Source organism: Passer domesticus, chromosome 4 (assembly GCF_036417665.1).
Source record: "Passer domesticus isolate bPasDom1 chromosome 4, bPasDom1.hap1, whole genome shotgun sequence".
NCBI classification, from domain to species: domain Eukaryota; kingdom Metazoa; phylum Chordata; class Aves; order Passeriformes; family Passeridae; genus Passer; species Passer domesticus.
In genome coordinates, this window is record NC_087477.1 from 39,190,250 (window position 1) to 39,211,472 (window position 21,223).

Genomic DNA, 21,223 nt, shown 5'->3' on the forward strand with positions numbered 1-21,223 from the left:
AGATAGGAAGAACTATGACACACACCTTAGTATAATGCTATGGAAAAAAACCCCCAAAACAAATAGGATATTACAAAGACTTCTTAAACAATGTTTTATTTATAAAGTTTGATCTACTCACATAAGAAATCAAGCAGTGCAGAACCTGTAACTTACAGGGAACTTCTTGGCCCTCTGAACAAGACATTTTCCACTGCTATGCTGCTTTGTTCATACAAAGAGCCTTCCCCTCTCTCCATAAAAGACACTGCATCAGGATCCAGTCCATTCAAGCAAGAGTCTGCAGCAGCAGTATTTTCTCATTAATGCAGAACCTGTGCAAGACCACCATGAGATTTTCCCCGCAGCGCGAGACCTGGCGCTCCATGGCCAGGCGGAAATCTTCCTTCACTCCTTTGGTTATACCCCGGGTAACTGTGTGGTGCCTTAAGCCGCGAAGGAGAGAGAGACAGACAAAATCAAATCATGGTTATCTAGTGAAATACAGTCATTTAAAAGGTACTGTGTGCCACTGGAATATTTACGGTCCATATCTGAGTTTATTTAATGAGACTCAAAGAGTCTGTGCTATGCTATTTCTTAAAAATCATGTTTAGTAGGTTACAAGCCTTTCAACAGTAAGAAGTTGCAAAAAAATCTATGTTCTCACTGCTTTGACTATGACTGCTGAAGGGGGAAATAATCAATCTTCTGGATAATAGGAAAATCTATTATCTTAACCCAGCAAGTAGAGAGTTCTCCTTGCTTGGGGAAAGGAATTTTTTTTCCTCTCTACCTTTGCTGCCCAGGCCACTTCTTCCCCGTAATCACCTCTACAAGTGGTTGGGGTTGAAAGAAGACTGAAAAGATGAACTTGCTTTCTCTGGAGCACAGGTGCCCTCATAAAGAGCAGAGGGCATCTTCTACCAATATCAAAGTGCAGGAAGGAGCTTTATAACCCTGTGGGCACTGATAATGCTGTGATTAGTGAAGGCCAGTGAGCACTTCACAAAACCCAAGTCAAGCCAGGCTGCAGCAGTAGAAGCCAGCTCAGAAGATACTAAACACCAGGCAAGGGGTTACATCTGTTCTGACCACAAGTTCAGGACTTATTTTCAAACAGAACAAAGGTCCAGCTACTGAGCAAGCTAAAGCAGTGCTAGCTGGGGAAACTTATGGGATATTGCCCTGTTAAAGGCCATTTTTATGAACAGTTCTTTGTCCTCATGCTGGTCTCAACACCTAAATCTTGTCCTTAAAACAATGTTCTGCAGCACCAAAGCACTTTACTTGCACTAGTCCAGAACTGGGTAAGTAAGATCAAGACTTTGTAACATCTACCTGCAAGTCCTACTTGGGAAGGGGAGAAAAAGACATGCCCTGAAATGAGAACCTTAACACTACTGTGAAATGAGAACCTTAACACTACTGAAGGAACCAGCATAAATTAATTTAGAGAGAAAAGCATAATGCTAATGCTGAGATGAGTCCTGAGTCATCGGTAAGAAGGCAAGAGCTGGTCTGAACCCAGCAAGCCTACTGAAAGACAGAAAGAAAATAAAAAATAAAGGGTGAGGGCATCTGTGCCCATCCAGAGATGCTGGGAACAAGGAAGGGAAACATTTCAGAATTACCCTCACCAACAGTACCACACAACTTTCACGTAAATAAAGAAGTCCGGCATTTGAGAAGAGACTTCTCTGCCAAAACAGTAGAGACCTTTGCAACACATGGAAAAGGCAAAGCCTACTGGGCAATTCCTCGGTGAGCTATGCTAAGTGAAGCAAACCTACACTGAAAACACTCCAATATATTCAGAGGCTATGGCATAAGTCCTGTTTTCAGTCTTTATTGTCTTAAACATTGCTGGCAGCTGAGTGCTATGGTCAGTTATAGCCTAAAGGAGAATATGCAACCTACAGCTACTGAGCGAGCCAGCAGCACTTTGGAAGATGAGAGTTGTGTTACAGCTGGAAAATACAAAACAGAATTCAGAATAACCTAAATGAAGAAAAGTTGCTACAAATGGATCCAGGAACCAGTATCTTGAAAATAAAGGGTTATGCTCTTGCTAATATATGATGGAACATCAGTAAAACTTTTGAGAATTTCTATATTATTGTTTAAATTCAATAGTGATTACTAAATTGAAAGGACACAGATACTGGCAACTTATGGGAAAAAGAAAAATAAATGTTATTATAGAACAACATGGTTTGCCAGGCAATGTAGGCACAAATGAAGAAACAATAAAAAAAAAAAAAAGATAAATATTGAGTAACAAATTGCTGAAAACCATGGGCAGTAAAACATGTTGACAAAACACAGCACACTATGAGCAGGGTTTTTCCACTTGGTACCTGTCAGCAGTCTGTATGCTGGGCTGTAGCACAGGTATGAATTCCTGCTGCAGTAACCCCATGGGAGGGCTAGAGGTCCTTTAAAAAACAGCAAATAGCAGCATTCAAACACCCACACACCAACTCCCCTCTGGTGCAAAACAACTCTCCAAAACAGGAGTAACAGAAAACTAGGGTGAGCTCATACAGCAGTATGACCACCGAGCAGCCAAAGGGGTGCAGGATTCTTAACAGCATCAAACATGCAAATATCCCCAGATTTCATTGCAAGGCTGTTCTACAGCTGTGGTCTAAATATACACACATATTTTTGGACAGTTACACCAGGAGAAAGGACAGCAGCAGCTGCAAAACCAATACACAGTTGTACTACGATGAACTGTCACAGCTCTTCCAAGGAAGCATGTCAGTCAGAAAAGATTTAATCAGAGGAGTACTCCAGATACCACAGCTTGCCTCCAGTACTGGCAAGAGCCTGTCAGCAAACTGGGAGAGCCCACAGCTTGGAGCCAAGGGACTGGCTGCTGAGCCCAAGCCGAGTGCATGCACAGCGGGTATCGGCCAGGTTGAGTACATGGCGGGATTTGTTAAAGGTTGCCCAAGTATCTTTTCATTAGCCCACAGACAGACTTTTCCACCTTTACAAATTCTAACTGTATAAAAAAACAGCTCTTAGAGCATGGTACAATGCCAGAGCACAAATGCCTGCTTGGAGCAACCTCCTATTTATGACCAGGGCCACAGGAACTAACTACCAAAAGCTGTCTCAGCTGAAAGACAATTTGCCTTCTCTAGGAAATTAAATTTTTATCTCTGTGTGCTATCTAGAACAAGATAATAACCTAACAGGTTCAGTCTAGAGCAATACCCCACTTAAGGAGAAGAGAAAAGAGGAACTTGGTATATAGGAGAGAGGTTTAGCTTCTTAACCTAAGTCTCTTATGTCACCTGAACCTTAATAGGCACCTGAGTAGTGAGTGGACCACACACCCCTGGAGATGCTATGAAGGGAGCAGAGAAGCAAAACTCACACTTAGATTCCTGTAATTCTGAGTCAGGTGCCTGCCTTCAGATCTCATACGTGGGCATTTGGGTTAGCATCTATGTTTTATTGATAGATACAGAGCTTATAGAAGTCAAATAAAGATGGGACATTTAACACTCTAGTACAGCTACAATAACCTGAAATAAAATAGCCACAAAAATTATTCCATATAATGAGATAATTTTTCACGAGTTCTTGGCATGAGATAGTCCAGTACTTGCAAAAATGGACATGGGAAACATAAAATACAAAGGACCAGCAAGATGTTATTGATCCCAGAGGGGCAGATGTTTGCAAAAGGAATTCTGTGCAATTGTGTCTTCACTACTGTTTGCAAGATCTGCAGTTAGAACTAAGCATACCCATGTGCACAGAGTAAAAATTACACTTTCAAGATACTTTGTTTCACTTCAAAGCAACCTTCTCTGTCCCCAAGGAGAGATGTGATGGGAATATGAGTAAAAGGAAGTACACAGCTTTCCGATCAACTTTATGCCATTAGGTAGGCTATGATTAGATTAATTAGAGAAAGATTTATCAAAAAGATAAGCAAGATATTAAGCAGCAATTTGCTGCATATTGCTCTTTTCCTCTTTAGCCTCACCAGCTAACACTGCCCCTACTGACATGAATATCAGATAAACTGTGAAACTTGGCTTTTCTAGAAGGGAATTCAAAAGCACTTAATGGTGCTGGATTCAAAGCTCATAAAACAAATCTTGTTAACACCACAAACAGAATGAGCTGGCTGTGTCACTAGTTAAAACCAAAACCATGGACCTTCTCATTCCCACAGTGGATGCAAGCAGTGGGAAATATTTTGCAGAACCTAATTATAAGTCTGCAGACTACCAAGACCTTACTTCATCTTTTTTAAAAACACAATGCAGTTTGCTTTATTGACTTCAGAAAAATGAATATCATTTCCTATGAAGTACGAAGTAATTTTAAAAAAGTACTAGAAGAAGAATGAGGAATTCACCTGGGGAGAAAATGCCCTGCAAGTCATCAAACAAAAAAGCAGTTCTTATAAAAGACATATTATATTACAATATATGCAATATATTTCCCATCCATTAAGATGCAGGATTACTACATTTATGCTAAGAAAAGATCAGACAAAGGAATAACTGCTTTATCTTTGGCCTGTTGTGTCAAACTCAGAGTCTTTCTGAGCAAGAATGAACAGCATCTGAGCTGTCCCTGCTAATTCATGGGAGGATGGTGCAGCAGCTCATCCAACCAGAACTGGTGATAGTTTTGAAAGATGTAAGCAGCCTGCAGATACTGAGCCTACCAAGCACTGTCCCAGGAAACAGGGCTACATTAGCACACTTTACCAAAAACCCCAGCTGGGGGAGGCTGTGAGCTAACCAGGTCAGCACTGGTGGGTGACACCAGCCCCGGGCCTCACAGCCAGTCCAGCTAAAAACACCTGCGGTACCAGGGGAGCAGACATCATCTCCGACCAGTGGCTTACGCCCTCAACTATCCCTCCATCAGCTCTCTGGTGCAGTGCTTCCAGCCCTCCACAGCCACAGGAAAGACATTGTCCACAGCTTTTCCAGCTGGATAGGATATTTGACTGTTTTGGCTCAGTGAGCACAAAGAAATGGACTTCTCTTCTACAAGCCTTTCCGTCATTGAGGAAACATCACTGATCAAAAGGAGGTCAAAGAGAGGTTCTGTCCTGCTAGAAACACTTCTCCCTACCTCCTTCCTGACTGAGGGGGTCAGAACAGAAAGTAACTGTGGCCACACCAATCAAACAGAGCCAAGAGAAACAGTGCTGAACTACTGCAATGAAATGGAGACAGCAGGTAAAAGTTACCAGATGGAGTCTTCAGTGCTAAGCCCTCTTGCTGGCAAAGCTTATTACTTAACACCCTATGTGGTGCAGCATGCCCTGAAGCTTGTTTTCATACAGCTGGTTACAAGTAGTGAGATATGGCAGGGGTAAGAGTTTGAAAATCTAGAGCTTAAAAGAGAAAATTCTCCGTCACATAATTAAGCATTTGAATTTCTACTTTTTCTTTCATTACACCTAGTATCTCATTTTTGTGTTGGTTACCTAGATATCTGAAAAATCTATTTACTAGTTAAAATTTGGATCCCGTTGTCTGCTGTTAGGCTCCCATTTTGAAAACTTCAGCCTATTTCTGGTTAGTGAATAGCCAGAATACACTGACCCTAAGTGGAATTTCAACAAACTTTAAGCAGTCCCCCCTTTTAGGAAGCAAAATACTACTAGTTCTCATAAACAACCAGGATACTCCAAAACATTATGCCACTAAAACCCTGCAGCAGATAGTTTTGAGTCAAAACTGAACAAGTAAAAACACCCAGGAAGTTAATCCAAATTATTAATTTACTTCAGGATCTTGTAATAAGCTAAGCAGAATAAGATGACCTGCTAATTCTAACAGAAAGATTACTGGAATGTAGATGGAATGTCATTTGATTTATATTTTTACTGAAATTTTTCATCATTCAGTGGTCTTTCATGAATTTTGTTTACAAAAATAAAGCTTTTTGCTCAGCATTACTCTTCAGCAAAATCAGTAACAACACCTTGCACTCATGCCTAATTATGTGAAGAATTCCTGCAAAGTGCAAGTGTCTACTTGAAAGAGCACAACTGTAATCAGTTTAATATCAACCACTCCAAAGCAAATGCCATACTCAGATATAAAGTCCTGTAAAAGCAGGAATTAAAGCTGAAGAACCCCCCAAAAGAATACATAGATCAGCAGGAGTCAGAAAAAGAAACTCATGGCCTTGTTTGAACTCATTAAATTTAAGCTCAAAGACATGACAAACTATCCAGAAGATAACATGAAAGCAAAGACAACCAGAACATACTCCCTTTTTTTTCTTGCCAAAGAAAACAGTAAATGCTTTTTTATCCTTACTTGATCAACATTGCTTGATTTGGCAGCAGTTCCAGATGAATTTTCCCTCCTTCCTGTGTTCTTAAATAAGCAAATTCCTCCAACATATCAATATCTGAAGAAAACGTTAAAGATTTGAGTAGGGAAACAATGATTGAGAACATTTTTTCTTATGCCTCACATCTGAAGCCACATTGCTGAAAGGAGAGTCAAACTGAAAAGCAATTGAAGTACCTCATTATTAAAAGTGATAGAGAAGATCACAGCATGTATTCCTAATCCTCCACAAACTGATGAGAAATGGCTTTTCAAATAGAAGAACATATCCCTTAGTTTTCTTTCTTTGTTTCTTCATATGTAGTCAGAGGTAAAGAACGTTGTTCTCAACATTCCGTGGGCTTCACTTCCTTTTCTTGAATTCCAGGTTATGAAAGCAGTGCAAACTGAGGCTGCATCCTAAGCAAGTGCCACCACCACAGTGGCACATTATCACCCTTTTTAGTTTTCTGGTTTGATCCCTTATTTAGCTGCTTGTTTTGTGGTTTTTTTTTTTCCTTTCCTTCAACATCACAGCTTATTTAGTTGTCTCAGATAGGAGTTAGACCCCTCCTGATTCCTGAGGCCCATGGCTGGATGTCTACTTTGGTTAAACATGAAACTGTCCATTTGTGTGTATGATCAAAATTTATGTCAGATATCTGAATAGATAAATCAGACATGCTTTGCATGATCTTTGACATAGCTCATTATCTTACTCAACCCAAACATGTTATCCACAGAAAGCATTTCACAAACAAGAGCCAAAATCATTCAGCTCTGCAGCACAGGTACCACTTTGTCTTTTTTGTTAACAGCCTTGTACATAATGCCCTGTATTTCTTAACGAAGAGATTGCTGTCACTTGCATGAGCAGCCTGAGCTCCTGCTGTTTTCCTGAATGGAAATGCCATGGCAGTGTACTTAAGGATACTCTCAAGTGCCAGGGCACAGGAGGCATATTTACAGTTCATTGTGTACTGAGCCTACTACAAGAGGTTTTCTTGGTATGAAAATAAATACAGAATATGTTTCAAAGAGAGAGCTGCTGTGGAAACTAACAGCTTTTTCAACACTACAGCACAGGATGTGAAAGACATTCTTGGCTAGAGAAAGGATACTTGTGACATAGTTGAAAAAATTCTCATACTGGAAGTTTCCTTGCTGGCATATTTTGTTGATGGCTTTCAGGAACAAGTTCTCACCCCTTGGCCACTCATGCTGAAGCAGAACAACTACATGGCCCAGGGCCATATCATCTCTGCTGTCTGTGAAAGCTCTGAGCTTCAGGGAAAAAAATTACATTCAGACAATCAGGAAATACATGTTGCTTTCAAAAACATACATAGGGGATTTATCTCACCTACATCTGTGCAAATACAGAAGTTCTTTAAAAGTATATATTAAGGCAGAATGAAATACACTTCTAAAGTAGGTTGGAAATTTCCAGCTAAAATATCAAATCCTCTCCCACTGACCTATAAGAGAAGTCTGAACAGAGACAAAAATTTTGACATCTCTTCTGTCGTCTCTGCTCAAAACTAAAACAAATACAGAAAAAAATAGAAAACAAAACCTCCTCCATCAAAACTCCACTCCCCTCTCCAAAAGGAGACCCTCCCCTAACCCCCTTAAGTAAGAAGGATTGAGGCACAGCCCTGGGGCATGGCCATGCAGTTTCAGGATACATAAACTAGGCCTTCAGGACAGGAAAGCTCCAGTTACCTTGGAGCCATCTTACCTTGAAACAAGCTAACAACAGATGAAGGCAGTAAGGCATGATGGCTCTACTGGTACATGGCCACAGCTTCAAATCAGACCCTGCAACAGAACAGCTCTTTAGGGGTCTCACAACAGGCAGGTTGAAACAAATTGAAATGGAGCAAAACAAATCCAAAATTACCACATCTCAGGTAGGGAGGAAAGCTTTGAATGTAAATTATGACTGATTCAAAATGTAAAGTGAAACATTTAAATTTTTCTTCTTCACTTCTCTTTTCCTGTGGTAGGACTTTGCCACCAATATACTTTAAAAGGTACAAGCAAGAAAACCTCAATACAATACCAAGAGGAAATAAACTTCCTCCCTTTTCATAATACAAAAATTCAGCTGACACTGAGTTTAGGGTAATAGCAACTCCATACCTTTCCTGAATTTTGACTTGACTTTAGGTTGCTCTTCTTGTACTTTACCTCCTTCTTGTATTGGAAGTAAAATACAGCACATTAGGTCAAGCACTTTTTCGCATGTTTGCTGTAAAAAAAGGGACATGATAATGCTAAATTTAGATTCTTAAATATGCAGATATGCTAATAACAATAAAAATTTCAGACACCACAAAAGGACAAAACAATCACAAAATTCTTTGCTAGAACTTGAGTTGACTTAATACACAGTACAGTCTGGCTAAGGAAAAAGATTTAGCTGTCACTAAACAACCTCTGAGACCCTACATACATCATTTTAACTGTGAAAAAATTGTATTGGCATTCTTCATTTCAAGAGGGTAAGATCAATATAACTGCAATCAAAAATTATTTTGTTTTGAAGGATTAAGTTTTTAAATGAATTATTAAAATAGTTTCGTAAAATTTATTTTGTTCATGGTAAAAATAGAAAGGAAAATGGCAATCTGACAGCATGATAGAAATTCAATGAATTTTTAATGCTATTTCCTAGCAAGGAACCTGTGGGAATATATGATCATGTTTCCAGTGAAAACGTATTAAAGTGGAAGGGACAAAAGCACTTGTCCAGCAGTACTAGGATGACGTTAGAACCTTAGAGACAGAGCCTCCATTGTCAGTGCTGATCTGAGTGACCTCAGACAACCATGCACTCCTGCAATATTAAAATCACAAAACATCTATTGCAGAACTAGAGCAAGTTCAGAGCTCAGGTCAGACAATATTGTTCTGGTGTCTCTTATATTGTCAGTCAATAAATAACTCTCTTTTAAGATGATCACAGAAGTTCCTTTACTTCTTCTTTTGCCTGTCACATGAAGCCTGTACCTAAAAGAATTCCTCCTCAATTTAAGGAACTAATTCAGGAAAGTTAAGGAATTCAAATTAAGGGTACATTTACAGACAACTCAAACACATGTAGCCATGAAAAATCATAACTAACCTCCCAAATCTTTACTATCAAAAAGATTATACACATATACATAGAGTTGCTAATGGACAATCAGTTAATGTGGCACTAAGTACAGTTCTCCCAGTAAAGCATAGATCTTTCAGTAGACCCTGGCCTATGTTTGATATCCTGCTGAAAGCAGGCTCACAGGAAAATTCTAAGGGCAAAGAGAAATGGGAACCACAGGGCCAGCTGATGAAGGCCCAGGCTGTGGAATGCTGTACATACCCGATATTCTCCAAGGGCAAAGTGGCACGATGCTAACTGGATTAGTGCTCTCTGATTCTCTAAAGATCCTTGTCCTGTAATTTGCTGAGGAGAATGAGAGCCCTGAAGAGCTGCCAAGTGGTGTAGGCTGCTAATTGCTTTTTTGTACTGCCCCTTTAAAAAGAATATTAAAAAGAAAAAAACTGTTAGGGTCTTTTCTATACAATAGGTAGAGAGATAGAGAAAAAATTCTCTTACAAGAAGCTTTCAAAATGGAGTGTGTCCAAGTAACAAGGCTTCAAAATTTCAATCTAAACTAATAATCTCCAGTAATGTGTTGTGTACAAGACCATGTGTGGGTCAACCATGGCAGTCAGAAGACAAACAAAATTCAGCTTTAAAAAGCCAGTTTACAAAATTATATTTGTAACTGAATCAAATAATTATATTCTTGAATTAATCATTACTTTATTTAGACTAATAAAATTTGAAAGACCTCTTGTTTAGGCACAAGTAGAGGCAAAAATAAAAGACTCACAAAGGAAAAATAAAGAACAAGCTTTCTTCTGTAGCTGGTATTGGAATGAGCACAGTCAGCCTAATTTTTGTGGAGAACATAGATGTTTTTCTACATGCCAAAATTAGCTGGACTCAAGCAACAGTTATTGGGACAGGAACATCCAAAGCAGGGTACCAAGCTCGTGGTGCAAACAGTGTAGCTCTATCCCCAGAAGAGTCATACTTTAAGGCATAAAACCAGCAGACACTATAAGCAGTCAAACCAGCTAATCAGAGTTACTATTTACAATAAAGAAGTAAATTTTACTGGAAAGGAAGAGCAACACAATGATGGTGTTTTTCCTAGTTTATACAATATTTTTTTTACCTGGTAGATGATCATGTCTGTAAGAAAGATTCTTAACCAAAGCCAGGTTTCTGTCTTCCATGACAAACAAATTCTGGTGAACTCTGTGTTAAGTGATTAGAGAAAAAAAAAGCAAAAGAGAACATGAAACATTTCACAGGTTTGGGTTAAACATCAATTATATATATATATAAAAGCTGGATTTAAAAATGGAAAAAAAGGCACCAAAACAGTAAGAGGATGAAATCCTTCACATATAGGATACTCTCTTCCTATACACTCCTTTTTTATTACACTTGTCTTCACAGTGTCCAACAAACCTAAAAGCAGCTAGGTGGTACTGTTTGCCTGCTTTTTAGGAGAGACATTTTTTTCAATATTATCACACCAGTTATTATAGAAAGGGAGACACAGTAAAAACACATGTTCTTAATTATGAACTAAAGCAGCACATCCTCACTGAGCACTATCAGCACTGCTACAGACCGACTGCTCCAAGAGAAGTAGGGGTGAATAAGCAAAGATGCATCAAGAATGAAATGCAATACAGCAACAAAATATTCAGAAATGCAACAACTGATAAAGTTTCTTACTGGAACTTCTATCAGAAGTACTCAGGACACAAAGCAATTTCAATTTTAAGGATTCATAATGGTAGGAATTCCATTTTAACAATAAAAAAGTGATTCCTACACAGAGCAAAGAAGTCTAAATGTAATTTTAAATGCAGTTACCTTACCTTTGTCAAGTGATTCCAGAGAATAAAGCAGCTCCCAGCTCTCTCGTGCCAGTTTGAAGCTCTCTAATACTTCAATGGAGTTTGCAAGATCAGCCTTATTTACTGTAATATGGCGACTTCTTGCCTTCCCAGAAGGATCCTCATCATCTGAGCTCTGCTCAGAATAAAACACAACTATTAACTTCTTAATTTATACTTTCTTCAGAGGACTCTAAAGTCACAGAAGTTCCACTGAACACAAGAAAACAAATACATATAGAGGTGCCATGGTCCTAGTTTAAGTGGCTTTAAGTGATTTTTCACTCAGCTTGTTCTAAGGTTAGATCCATTTGGTTTTATACCAAGAACTCAGTGGCACAGTGTGATGAGCGGTATCCCAAACAAATTTATCCTGTTAAACGTGGTGCACCACCACTGAGCTTCAGCCAGATTATCTGCTGAAATACATACATACACACTTCACACTTTATGACTCAATTTAAGCCTACAGTGGCATAATGCAAAGGAAATCCTTCTATTCTCTTTATAGTAGAGAAATTCTATAAAATAGTGATTTTTTTACCATTAAAGCAATAGATACATTGACAGTTCCAATCATGAAAAGCCAATTATTTCAGAAGTTTACCTTATATATGACTGCTATATCTACTTTTTTAAGTGTCTCTGCTGAACTCCTTCAAGTTAAAGCATTCACAGCAGTACATGTATCTGCAGCAATTGCTGCAAAAATAGTTTCATTCTTGCTGGCTTTAGAAAAAAAAGTTTGAAAATTGTGGTCATAAACAGCTAATTCAGAGTAGCTCTAAAAATATGTCTTTTACTTCTATGTCAAAACCACTGTTGTCTAAATTCCAGTAGCAATGCCATTCTTGTTATGAATTAAAAAGTCTACAAAAGTTACCATTGTTTTTTCTCTTCCTTCAGCAAGTTTCCTTTTTTTGTGTATGTGTTTGTTACGATCAATATCTGTATCACCATAGATGTTGGGAACATCCTCGAGAAGAACCAGTGGAGTTTGGTTTGGAGCATTTGGACCTGGATGTAAAGATAAATTAATTCACAATTGCCCTAAACTGATCTGAAAGGTCTTATGGCTACAGCAAGCTTGGTTTTTTTCCTTCACAAGCAATGACTATAATGCTACAGAAAACAATCTTATATTAAGTCACTTAAATTGCTTAAACTATGCTGGTAAAGCTGTGGTTTTCTCAATGAGCCATACAGTGAAGGTCAGAGTGCATTTACCAGACATCACCAGAGCCTGATCAGTAGCTTCAAAGTATTTCTGAATCCCTTTCTTCTGGAGCAGTCACAAGATATACTCAGGCAGCAGGTGTTCTCTGATCAAGCATTATTTGCTTTAAATAAGTACAATTATTCAACAGATGAACTCTGAAGCACAATTGGCTCTGAAGTTAGCAGCCACAAATATGGCAAAGCACAACAATATTCTCAAAATATTTCTCATAAGAAACCAAAGCAATATGCTGACAGGCAACAACCCCACAAAGAAGTTTGTGTATTTTATGACAAGATTGCCCCAGAAGGATCATTCAGCATCAGCTCTGCCCCCAACAATTTTAGTAAACAGAATTAAACCTTTAGTTGACTGCCAGAGCTCATCTTCACTCCCAAAAAATAGAAAAGCCTCATTTTGAAACACAGAAAACAATTTCTACTTTCACTGTTGTCACAGAACATCCAGCGGGATCTGGTACCTATTATTTCACACCCCAGTGCTTAAGTTTCATTAGACATAAAATAGGAACAATACTTCTTACTCTCAAACAACATTGATATGTGATCACTAGTGAGACAGCTTTCCTTCCAAAACCATTTTCTCCTTCTGCACAATCAAGCTGCATATAGATGTGCAAAGCTCAGTCTAAGAGAAATGTAAAGGGAAGAGGAATCCTTTAATCTGTTTTCTCTTTCTGAAATCTCTGTCAGGTATAACAGTAGTGCAAACAAGTATTTTCAGTCTGTGCATTTCTTCTATTTGCAGAAAGATAGGAGGCTAAGGTCTCATTTGTAACTGTAAAGAACTAATTTGAGAGTTTAGTAGATGATTAATTTCATCTCTTGACATAAAACAAACTTCTATTAAGCTTTTCCCATCTACTCAAAAGTGACGTGTAAGGAGTTCTCTACAACAGAAGCTCCTGTCAGAAGAAACAGCCAATCTACTCTACCTAAGAAATACAGGTCACAATAACCAGGTCAATAAATACCACCATACAGCACATTGCATTCACCTCTCCTGCACCATCATCTATTCCACTATGTCAGAATCTCACGTGTGAAAACTGAAAATAGAGCTAAGACATAACACGGAAGATTCATATCTGTTTCTCACTAATGTGAAGTACCACAACTGGGATGCTGGAAGACTTTCACCATTAGAACCTCAAGAGCTGCCTAGTTTTAACACCTGAGAAGAAAAATATTGAGTTTTTCTTTTATTCATACTGACTTAAATTATTGACAGCTAAGTGCTTTGCTTCCCAAAAAAGTGTTCTCCTCCCAGCACCAGAAGTGCACTGCAGCCTTTATTCCAAAACCTCCAGTCCTAAAATAAAAGAAAATCCACTGTCACATTTGACTGGGGCTGCAGACCTTCTCTTACAGTACTGAAAGTTACACAGGCATACAAAGAGAAGCATTGTGTTTTTCTGTCTGAGCTCTAGAATCAAAGCTTACAGAGTTTTTAACTGTTTTCTAGCAGAGAGTGTTATAAACAAACCCCCAAAAGCATCAGCCCAAATAGCAACTCCTGCTAAGCCTGGAGGCAGCCTCAAAATTATGAGAGGTGTGAATTGCCTCATTCATTTCTCAAGTCTCCAGCAAAGCAGATCCAAACTATGTAAGAGAAATGCACTGAAAAGTTTTCCCTGGAGAGGCCTCTTGCAAATCCACACACATGAGGAGAGTCACATATCTAATCCCCACAGATGAGGAGACAGTGTTTTTCCCTGTGACCATGCTTCCAAAATATGTAGGATTCTACATTTCTACAGTAAGACCTCCAGAGAGTAGAAGGAAAAATTCTAGGAACAGAAAATATATGAAAGGCACTGAATACCACTGGACTTCAGTGCTAAAGCAGAAATGAGTAAAAATGTCTTGGAAATATGCTCCTGATATCAGAAAATGACGGAGGGTACCAGAAAAGTTGCACCAAAGGAACTGCACTGTGCACTCTTTTTCTGCTGGTTCAGTCAGAAAATGTGAGCTTTGAAATACTCAATTGTACAACTTTGAAAGGAACATTTTCACTAGTGCTTTACTTCCTTTCTTCTTTAACTTGGAATCAAGCAACTAAACTACATGCACACCTGAACTATCCTCCTGCCCACCATAACCCTTCTTTCTTCTGGACAGAACAAAAAACTTGACTCATTAGTTAATTAGCCCCTGTATTTGTTAAAGTGACTCCATATTGTTTGCATACCAGCTGCCATGTCATTTGTCCTCTGAGCTTAGGTATCTACTGACACTGTTCAACTGCTCACCCAACACACTGTAGAGCTGTTTAAAACCCATCGTTTGTTCCTTACTTCCTTACTCAAATGATCATTTGCTCCATACAGAAAAATGTGATGAAACTTACGATCATAACACAGAATTAAAACTGTAATTTTAACATGAATCAATAATTGTAGTATTAATAAGTACTAATTACCTATGGTGACAACTGTTATTGTTGCAAGGAATTTCCTATCACATGATTAAGAGCTGAAATTTCCTCTTTGTGATGCTGTTTATTTCAGTAAATTCTAAAACAAAATGGAGCTTAAAAAAAACCCCTCAGCTTCTGCACCACCCCTGAAAAGTCTGATCAATCCCAAAAAAAAGCAATTCAAGGTGCTCCAAGCAATCTTGTATGTCCAAAATGCAGATGTGAGTGGGTAGGAAAATGCACAGGTAACACACATATGTTAAACATTTAATTTACCAATTAATTGCTAATTAGGAGTAATGTGCAAAACACACCTCAAAGATTATGCTTAAGCTACATAAAGAAAGACTAGTTGGAAGCTTGTGAATGTCAGGAAATCTTTTCCTATTCAGTTTTATTTGCTTAATTACAAATTTGTGTGTTCCCATCGCAAAAATGTCTTCACTTATTTTGACTGAAGGAAAGCAGGAAAATGTCAGCTTCAAAGAAATAAAATCAGAGGAGAAAATGAAACAAACACAATGCTCATGGAAGAGTAGGAATCAACCCTAGGGATATTTCCCATAACATTTGGTCTGTTACTTTTCTCCTTGCTAGACAATCAGCTGCTGCTGGCCAAGGTTGAAACCACAATGCTAAGCTAGACTGATCTTTGATCTGATCCACTACACATTTGTTATGAACTACTGTTGGTAAGATTAATGACTTGGGAGAATTTTAACAAGTCATAACAACATGTAAATGTTGCTTTATGAGACAACAGTTTCAAAATACTAAGGACGAGGTATCTTTAAGATATTAGCAATGAACCCACAAAGGGCTCATTACAGAAGCTGAAACATTAGAAACTAACCTTGAAAGAGTGATGGCTGGATGTTGCTGACATACTGAAAAGCATTTTTAAAGAAGACCAACATCGTGGAATACACTACTTGATTCTTGTATTTAATGTGGGCTTCACTATCAAAGTTACTGATGTATCTGCAGAGATCTTTCATTCGATGCAGAATGTCACCGTAACTCCTGAGGGGAAGAGGGATAACAAGAATTCAGGACGTTATACAGACTCAGCAACTAAAGAATGCAAAATGAATATGAAAATCTCAATGTTTCTGCTGAGGATATCCCCCTACATCAAGTCAGTGGAGGCTGGGAATACATGCTAGTGAAATTTCACAAAACATTTACCATGCTTCTCTTTAATGTGGCACATAGGGAAGGTTACCCCACAGCACTATAGCGCTTATGCAAGACTTTCATCATCAAAAGTTGACTTTAAAGACTAATTTGAAAGTGCTCTCTAGAGTCCCATTTTTGCTTTACATTGTACAGTCTTGAAAGAAAAGCTGCTGTGAACTTACCAAAAACATTCTCATGCTAAAATTGTTCTACAATGATAATTGTTCTTACGAAGAATCAAAAAGCCAAATTCTCCATGAGGGGAAATACCCAGCAAAGCAGAGCTTTCTTACCTTCTTCCCTTATCCATTTGCCACTCACACCTCATTCCCACTACAGACAATATTTTAAACAGCCTCTCCCAAGGATCTGTAATCTGGGATGATTTCTCTGTGAGACCATCTATTACATATTTCTGAGAGCTGCGTTTGCTTGGAGACATAATATCAGAGGAATCTTGTGAACCTAGGAAAACCACAAAGAAATCAAACAAACTGATTCATTTGCAAGAAGATGACATGTAAAAGTTATGCTGGAGCTTTCAGGGTAACCATTCCTTACACAGGAGGCTAACAGGGAGCAGCAGGCATTTCTGCTTCTGTACAAGAGAGCTGACAGGCCAGATAAGGACATCTTGGACATTTTGTCCCACCTCGCATATGCTGAAGCATCACGAGCATCATGACGAAGTAGATGAAGCACCACCTTGGTATTTTGGAATTAAAGAACTAAGAAACACTAAATACTACTATTAGTGGTATCCTTGTCTGTGGGATACATTAACATAAAAACAATGGATTTTTCATTTATGGACATCAGTGATACTAAGACACATTCTAAGAAAGCTTGATTTTGTAAAAATATTCTTACCTTGATATTGACTTTCTGTCTGTGTTGATCTAGTTATGTAATTAATATAAAATTCTGCTGCTTTATTCAGGTATTTATATAACAAGCTGGCAGGAAGTCGTACATCAGGGTTGTTAATTATCAGGGGAAGAACATCACAAACTAAAACAGAAAACAAACAAAAAAAAATCCTTTCAGTTTGTGGGGTTTTTTGTCCTATTTCTCCTGGGTAAGGTTTCTCAATCAGCAGTGGGATGACCATACACCAGAAAGAACCTACATGAATGGCTCCAGGACAAGTTTGTACCATATGGCCAGCCTGGATTAACATGGCCTGAGTCTCTTCTGACTACAGCAGTTTTCTAACCATAGTATCATGAAAGAAGTTTACTGACCTCAGAACACTGCCATGCTAAAGAGTTGTGTTGTAAAACAAGAGCATTAGTATTTTCTTACCAAATAATTTTCTAAAACAATTCACTGGAGATTCTTGCTCTTCAATACTTTCAGCATCTAATAATGTTTCTCCAAGGCCTACCTGTGTGAGCAGAGGTGACAATCAAACACTGGACCAGTGGTTTCAGAAACTTTCTGAACTGCAGTTCAGTGGGGTTGAACAGTAATTCAGTAACAATTCTATGGCAACAGCATGTGCGAGTCTTCAAATATATAGTTAAACTAACCACACTTAACAGCAGGTGAAAAGCAATGTCAGAAGATAGCAAAACAAGACCAAGAAAAAAACTGTACCTGAAACTGTCTCAGTAAAGACATACACAGACAGGTGAAAGCAATATACGACTGATATTCTTTCATTTAAAAAACAAATTATTGTTTTATTTGCTTCCATTTGTATCCTGCCCAATCCCTTCCTGGTGGTAAGCTCAAGATTCAGCAGTCTGAACTATTAGCCACAATTAAACATGAATAAAAAGACCCATCCTCTCATTAAGGCAAAGGAGAACACATTTCAGCAGAACACCAAAAAACCAAGTGCCAACATCCTTAATAATTACTATGAGTTCCTCTCTCTCCTCTTACCCCGTGTTGCACCACGGTCTCTGGGAAGCGCCGCAGAAGCAGAAGGAGCATTTCTGCCCTTTCTAATGTGTTGAAGCACTGTTCTGTTGCCTTCAGGAGCATTTCACACTGGACCCGACCAGGAAGGGTCTCAAATAATCCTTAAAAAAAAAAAGAACACATTTGACTCATTGTGTCTGAATTGTAAAGATGACTGACAAAGACCATTGACATCACCTTGCTTTGCTGAACAAAAAGGGATTTCCTGATGCTTTTTCTGCTTTTAACACAGATACCTGAAAAAAGTCTGTTTCTTTCAGAGAAGACCAAATAAATATTTATCTGTAATAGTGTTTATTTGGGTGCAAGGAACCTGAATTGACAAGTAAGACTGCTAGTAATTGGAATACTCAAAATCCCAATACTTCAGTATTTGACCTATCAAGATGCTTTCTCAAAACTGTTCATTTATTTTTTTACTTACATTCTACTTCTACAATTAATACTTTCATTACTAAAATGTAGGGTTTGTTTTTTTTTCAATTTAAAAATCCAGTGAGACACTAGAAACTCACATGTTCTCCCTGTATGTTTTATGTATTCACTCTAAAAAATAAATACACCCCATGACAAATCAAATGTTTTCGTAACTGGAATATTCTTAGAGCTTCTGAAGCACCTATTCAAACAGCAAATTATAGTTTCTCAGGTTTAAGTCCTGCTTTCAAAACTGCCTGTGGTTTCCAGCAGTGAATGCCAAGCCCTACTGGACACCATTCATTTTTATATCCCTCACATCAACAAGAATTCACCCCATTTTTACAATCATACACTGTTCTCTGCACTCTGTGGGACAATGATTTTTAGGTCCCATTCCACTTATTTCCTATTCAATTACTCTTCTATGTGTTTCTTGTTCTGGCAGAGTAAGCCTACCCATATCAGAGACAAAGCAATGGGAATCAGCTTGTCATGTCCCTTTGTTTTCCTGAGCCTAACACACCAAATGAAGTCTGTACGACTGAATTGAGGGAAAAAAACAAACCCTGCAGTCCACAGGCAGAGTTAGAAAAGCTGACATTTACTTGTTAAACTAGACAAATTATCAGAGGGCTTATCTTTAGATTACTTCAGGATAGAATCCTCACCTCTTAAAAACTGTGTCTGCTTGTCCTGGGAGTCATTCCTTAATGCTGCTGTAATAACACTGATCTCCCTCCATACAGCAGGTTGGTCTGGAAAATTCACAAACCTGTAACAAAGTTTAAGGCAAGGAATGTACAGTGATCTCAAAATCTGTCTTCAAGACAAAACCTTCCCATAAAAGTATGTGTTTAGGCAAAACAGAAAAGAAAACCTTCCTTTTTACAGTTTATTCTTAATTAATTAGACCTTTTGTGCTTAATTTATCCACACGGATTTTCAAAAACTCTGAGTTTACATTTTTGGAAGTTCTGACATTTATCTGCCCAAAGAAGGGCAGTGCAGCTGGTGAAGGGTCTGGACACAAGTTCTGTGAGGAGCAGCTGAGGGAGCTGGGGTTGTTTAGCCTGGAGAAAAGGAGTCTCAAGAGTGACATTATCACTCTCTACAGCTCCCTGAAAGGAGGCTGTAGCCAGGTGGGGGTCAGTCTCTTCTCCCAGGCAACCAGTGACAGGACAAGAGGACACGGTCTTATGATGCACCAGGGGAGGTTTAGGTTGGACATTAGGAGGCATTTCTTCACAGAAAGAGTAATCAGAATTGGACTGGGCTGCCCAGGGAGGCGGTGGAGTGACCCTCCCCGAGGTGTTCAAGGAAAGACTGCATGTGGCACCTGCTGCCATGGTCTGGTTGACAAGGTGGTGTTTGATCACAGGCTACACTCAATCATCTCTTTCTTTCCCAAACTGATTCCATGCATGGAGCACCTGGGATAAAGGCAGAGTTCCAGCTCTGACTACTTACATGTCGTAGAGCAGCCTGCCTGCAGACGCTGTCCTCTCAGCATTCCTCTCAATAGTGTACATCTCATACTGCAGCACGCAAGAACAGAACATCAGCTTTCCCAAATACATTTATCAATCACAATAGTCCCTCCACTCTACAAAACTGCCCTCCCTTTGCCACAGCAGTCTGCATAACAGAAAGTTAAAGGACTGCAATATTTGCTGCAGAAATTAGAAGGTGCATTTAGACTATTTAACCACACATTAATTAAGCACAACATTCTGCTTGACAATACACTTAATGTTATTAACACTAACAACCTTCTAGTATCTAAAGGAGGCCAACACAGAAGTCAGAGAAGGACTCTTCATCAGGAAGTGCTAGGACAAGTTGTAATGGGTACAAACTGTAAGAGGGGAACTTTAGATTATACAAAATGACGAAATTCTCTAGCGTGAGTGGTGAGACACAGGAACAGGCTGCCCGGAGAAGCCGTGCGTGCCCCATCTCTGGAAGTGCTCAAGCCCAGGTTGGATGGAGCTTGGAGCAACCCAGTCCGGTGGGAGGTGGCCCTGCCCATGGAAGCGGGGTTGGACCAGACGATCTTTAAACCAACCATTAACATTCCATGGCTCTGCGAACACGCCGGCTTAATTTTTACACCTACTGAAAACTTGGGATTCAGTGAGTTCTTTGACCGGGGTTTGCAACCAGTCAAACGCAATGCAAAGCACCCAAGGTGCCACAGAGGCCCTCACGAGCAGGGGTACTTTAACCAACAGCAGCAGTAAAAGGTTTGGCTGTTGTTTTTTAACGCGAAGCCACAGCGGCACCCGGCGGCCCCGCCCCCCCGCTCCCATTGGCCGAGCCGCCTGTCAATCAGCCAGAGCAGCAGCGACAGCGCGCGGGAGGGGCGCGGGGCCCCGGCACCGAGCGTGTGCGACAGCGGCGGCGCTCACTTGTATGTTGAAGTCGGCGGGGTAGAGGCTCCGCGCCGTGATGAGCCAGGCCTTGGCCGCCCACAGGTCCCCCGGCACCAGCTCCCGGGCCCGCTTCACCAGGAACTCGCAGTCCCCCTGCGCCGACATCTTGCACCCGGCGCGGCCTGGCTCCGCCCCGGCCGCCGGGCGGCGCGCATGCGCGGCGGCGCTCCCTGAGCCGGGCTCGGCCGCACTTCCGGCCCGCCCTGGCGCAGCCGCGGAGCGGGGCGGGGCGGGGCGGGGAGCGCCCGTGGGCCGGGCCGGGCTGGGGCCCGATGGGAGAGGCAGCGGAGCGCTGCCGTCATGAAGCTGCTGGTGCTGCAGGC

At 39.9% G+C, this 21,223-nt stretch overlaps 1 protein-coding gene across 4 annotated transcripts; it reads right to left on the minus strand.

The window, feature by feature from the left end:
* Positions 1 to 80: 80 nt before the first annotated feature.
* On the minus strand, positions 81 to 21,037 carry INTS10 (integrator complex subunit 10). 4 transcript variants are annotated; one of them, XM_064417221.1, is made up of 18 exons: positions 20,877 to 21,037; positions 19,936 to 20,003; positions 19,137 to 19,240; positions 18,010 to 18,149; positions 17,425 to 17,506; positions 16,990 to 17,130; positions 16,413 to 16,584; positions 15,794 to 15,963; positions 12,163 to 12,296; positions 11,262 to 11,415; positions 10,544 to 10,626; positions 9,679 to 9,831; positions 8,457 to 8,565; positions 8,053 to 8,132; positions 7,433 to 7,595; positions 6,297 to 6,390; positions 2,340 to 2,417; positions 81 to 425 (listed from the first exon to the last, which is right to left on the minus strand). In XM_064417221.1, exons 1-18 carry the CDS (start codon positions 21,003 to 21,005, stop codon positions 269 to 271), a joined length of 2,211 nt encoding a protein of 736 aa, XP_064273291.1. In that variant the 5' UTR covers positions 21,006 to 21,037; the 3' UTR covers positions 81 to 268. The 4 variants fall into 4 exon arrangements, with proteins under 4 accessions (XP_064273291.1, XP_064273295.1, XP_064273293.1 ...); XM_064417225.1 differs by lacking the exon at positions 20,877 to 21,037 and adding an exon at positions 20,585 to 20,711; XM_064417223.1 differs by lacking the exon at positions 20,877 to 21,037 and adding an exon at positions 20,534 to 20,691.
* Between the last annotated feature and the right edge of the window lie 186 nt (positions 21,038 to 21,223).

What these genes read in the sequence shown, in the direction of transcription:
- INTS10 (XM_064417221.1), bottom strand. Translation starts at nt 21,005, where the DNA reads ATGTCGGCGCAGGGGGACTGCGAGTTCCTGGTGAAGCGGGCCCGGGAG. An exon ending in CCGCCGACTTCAACATACAA is followed by an intron (nt 20,004 to 20,876) that starts GTGAGCGCCGCC and finishes TGCGTGCTGCAG; the next exon opens with TATGAGATGTACACTATTGA. An exon ending in AAGGAAGAGAAAAAACAATG is followed by an intron (nt 11,416 to 12,162) that starts GTAACTTTTGTA and finishes TATTCTGAGCAG; the next exon opens with AGCTCAGATGATGAGGATCC.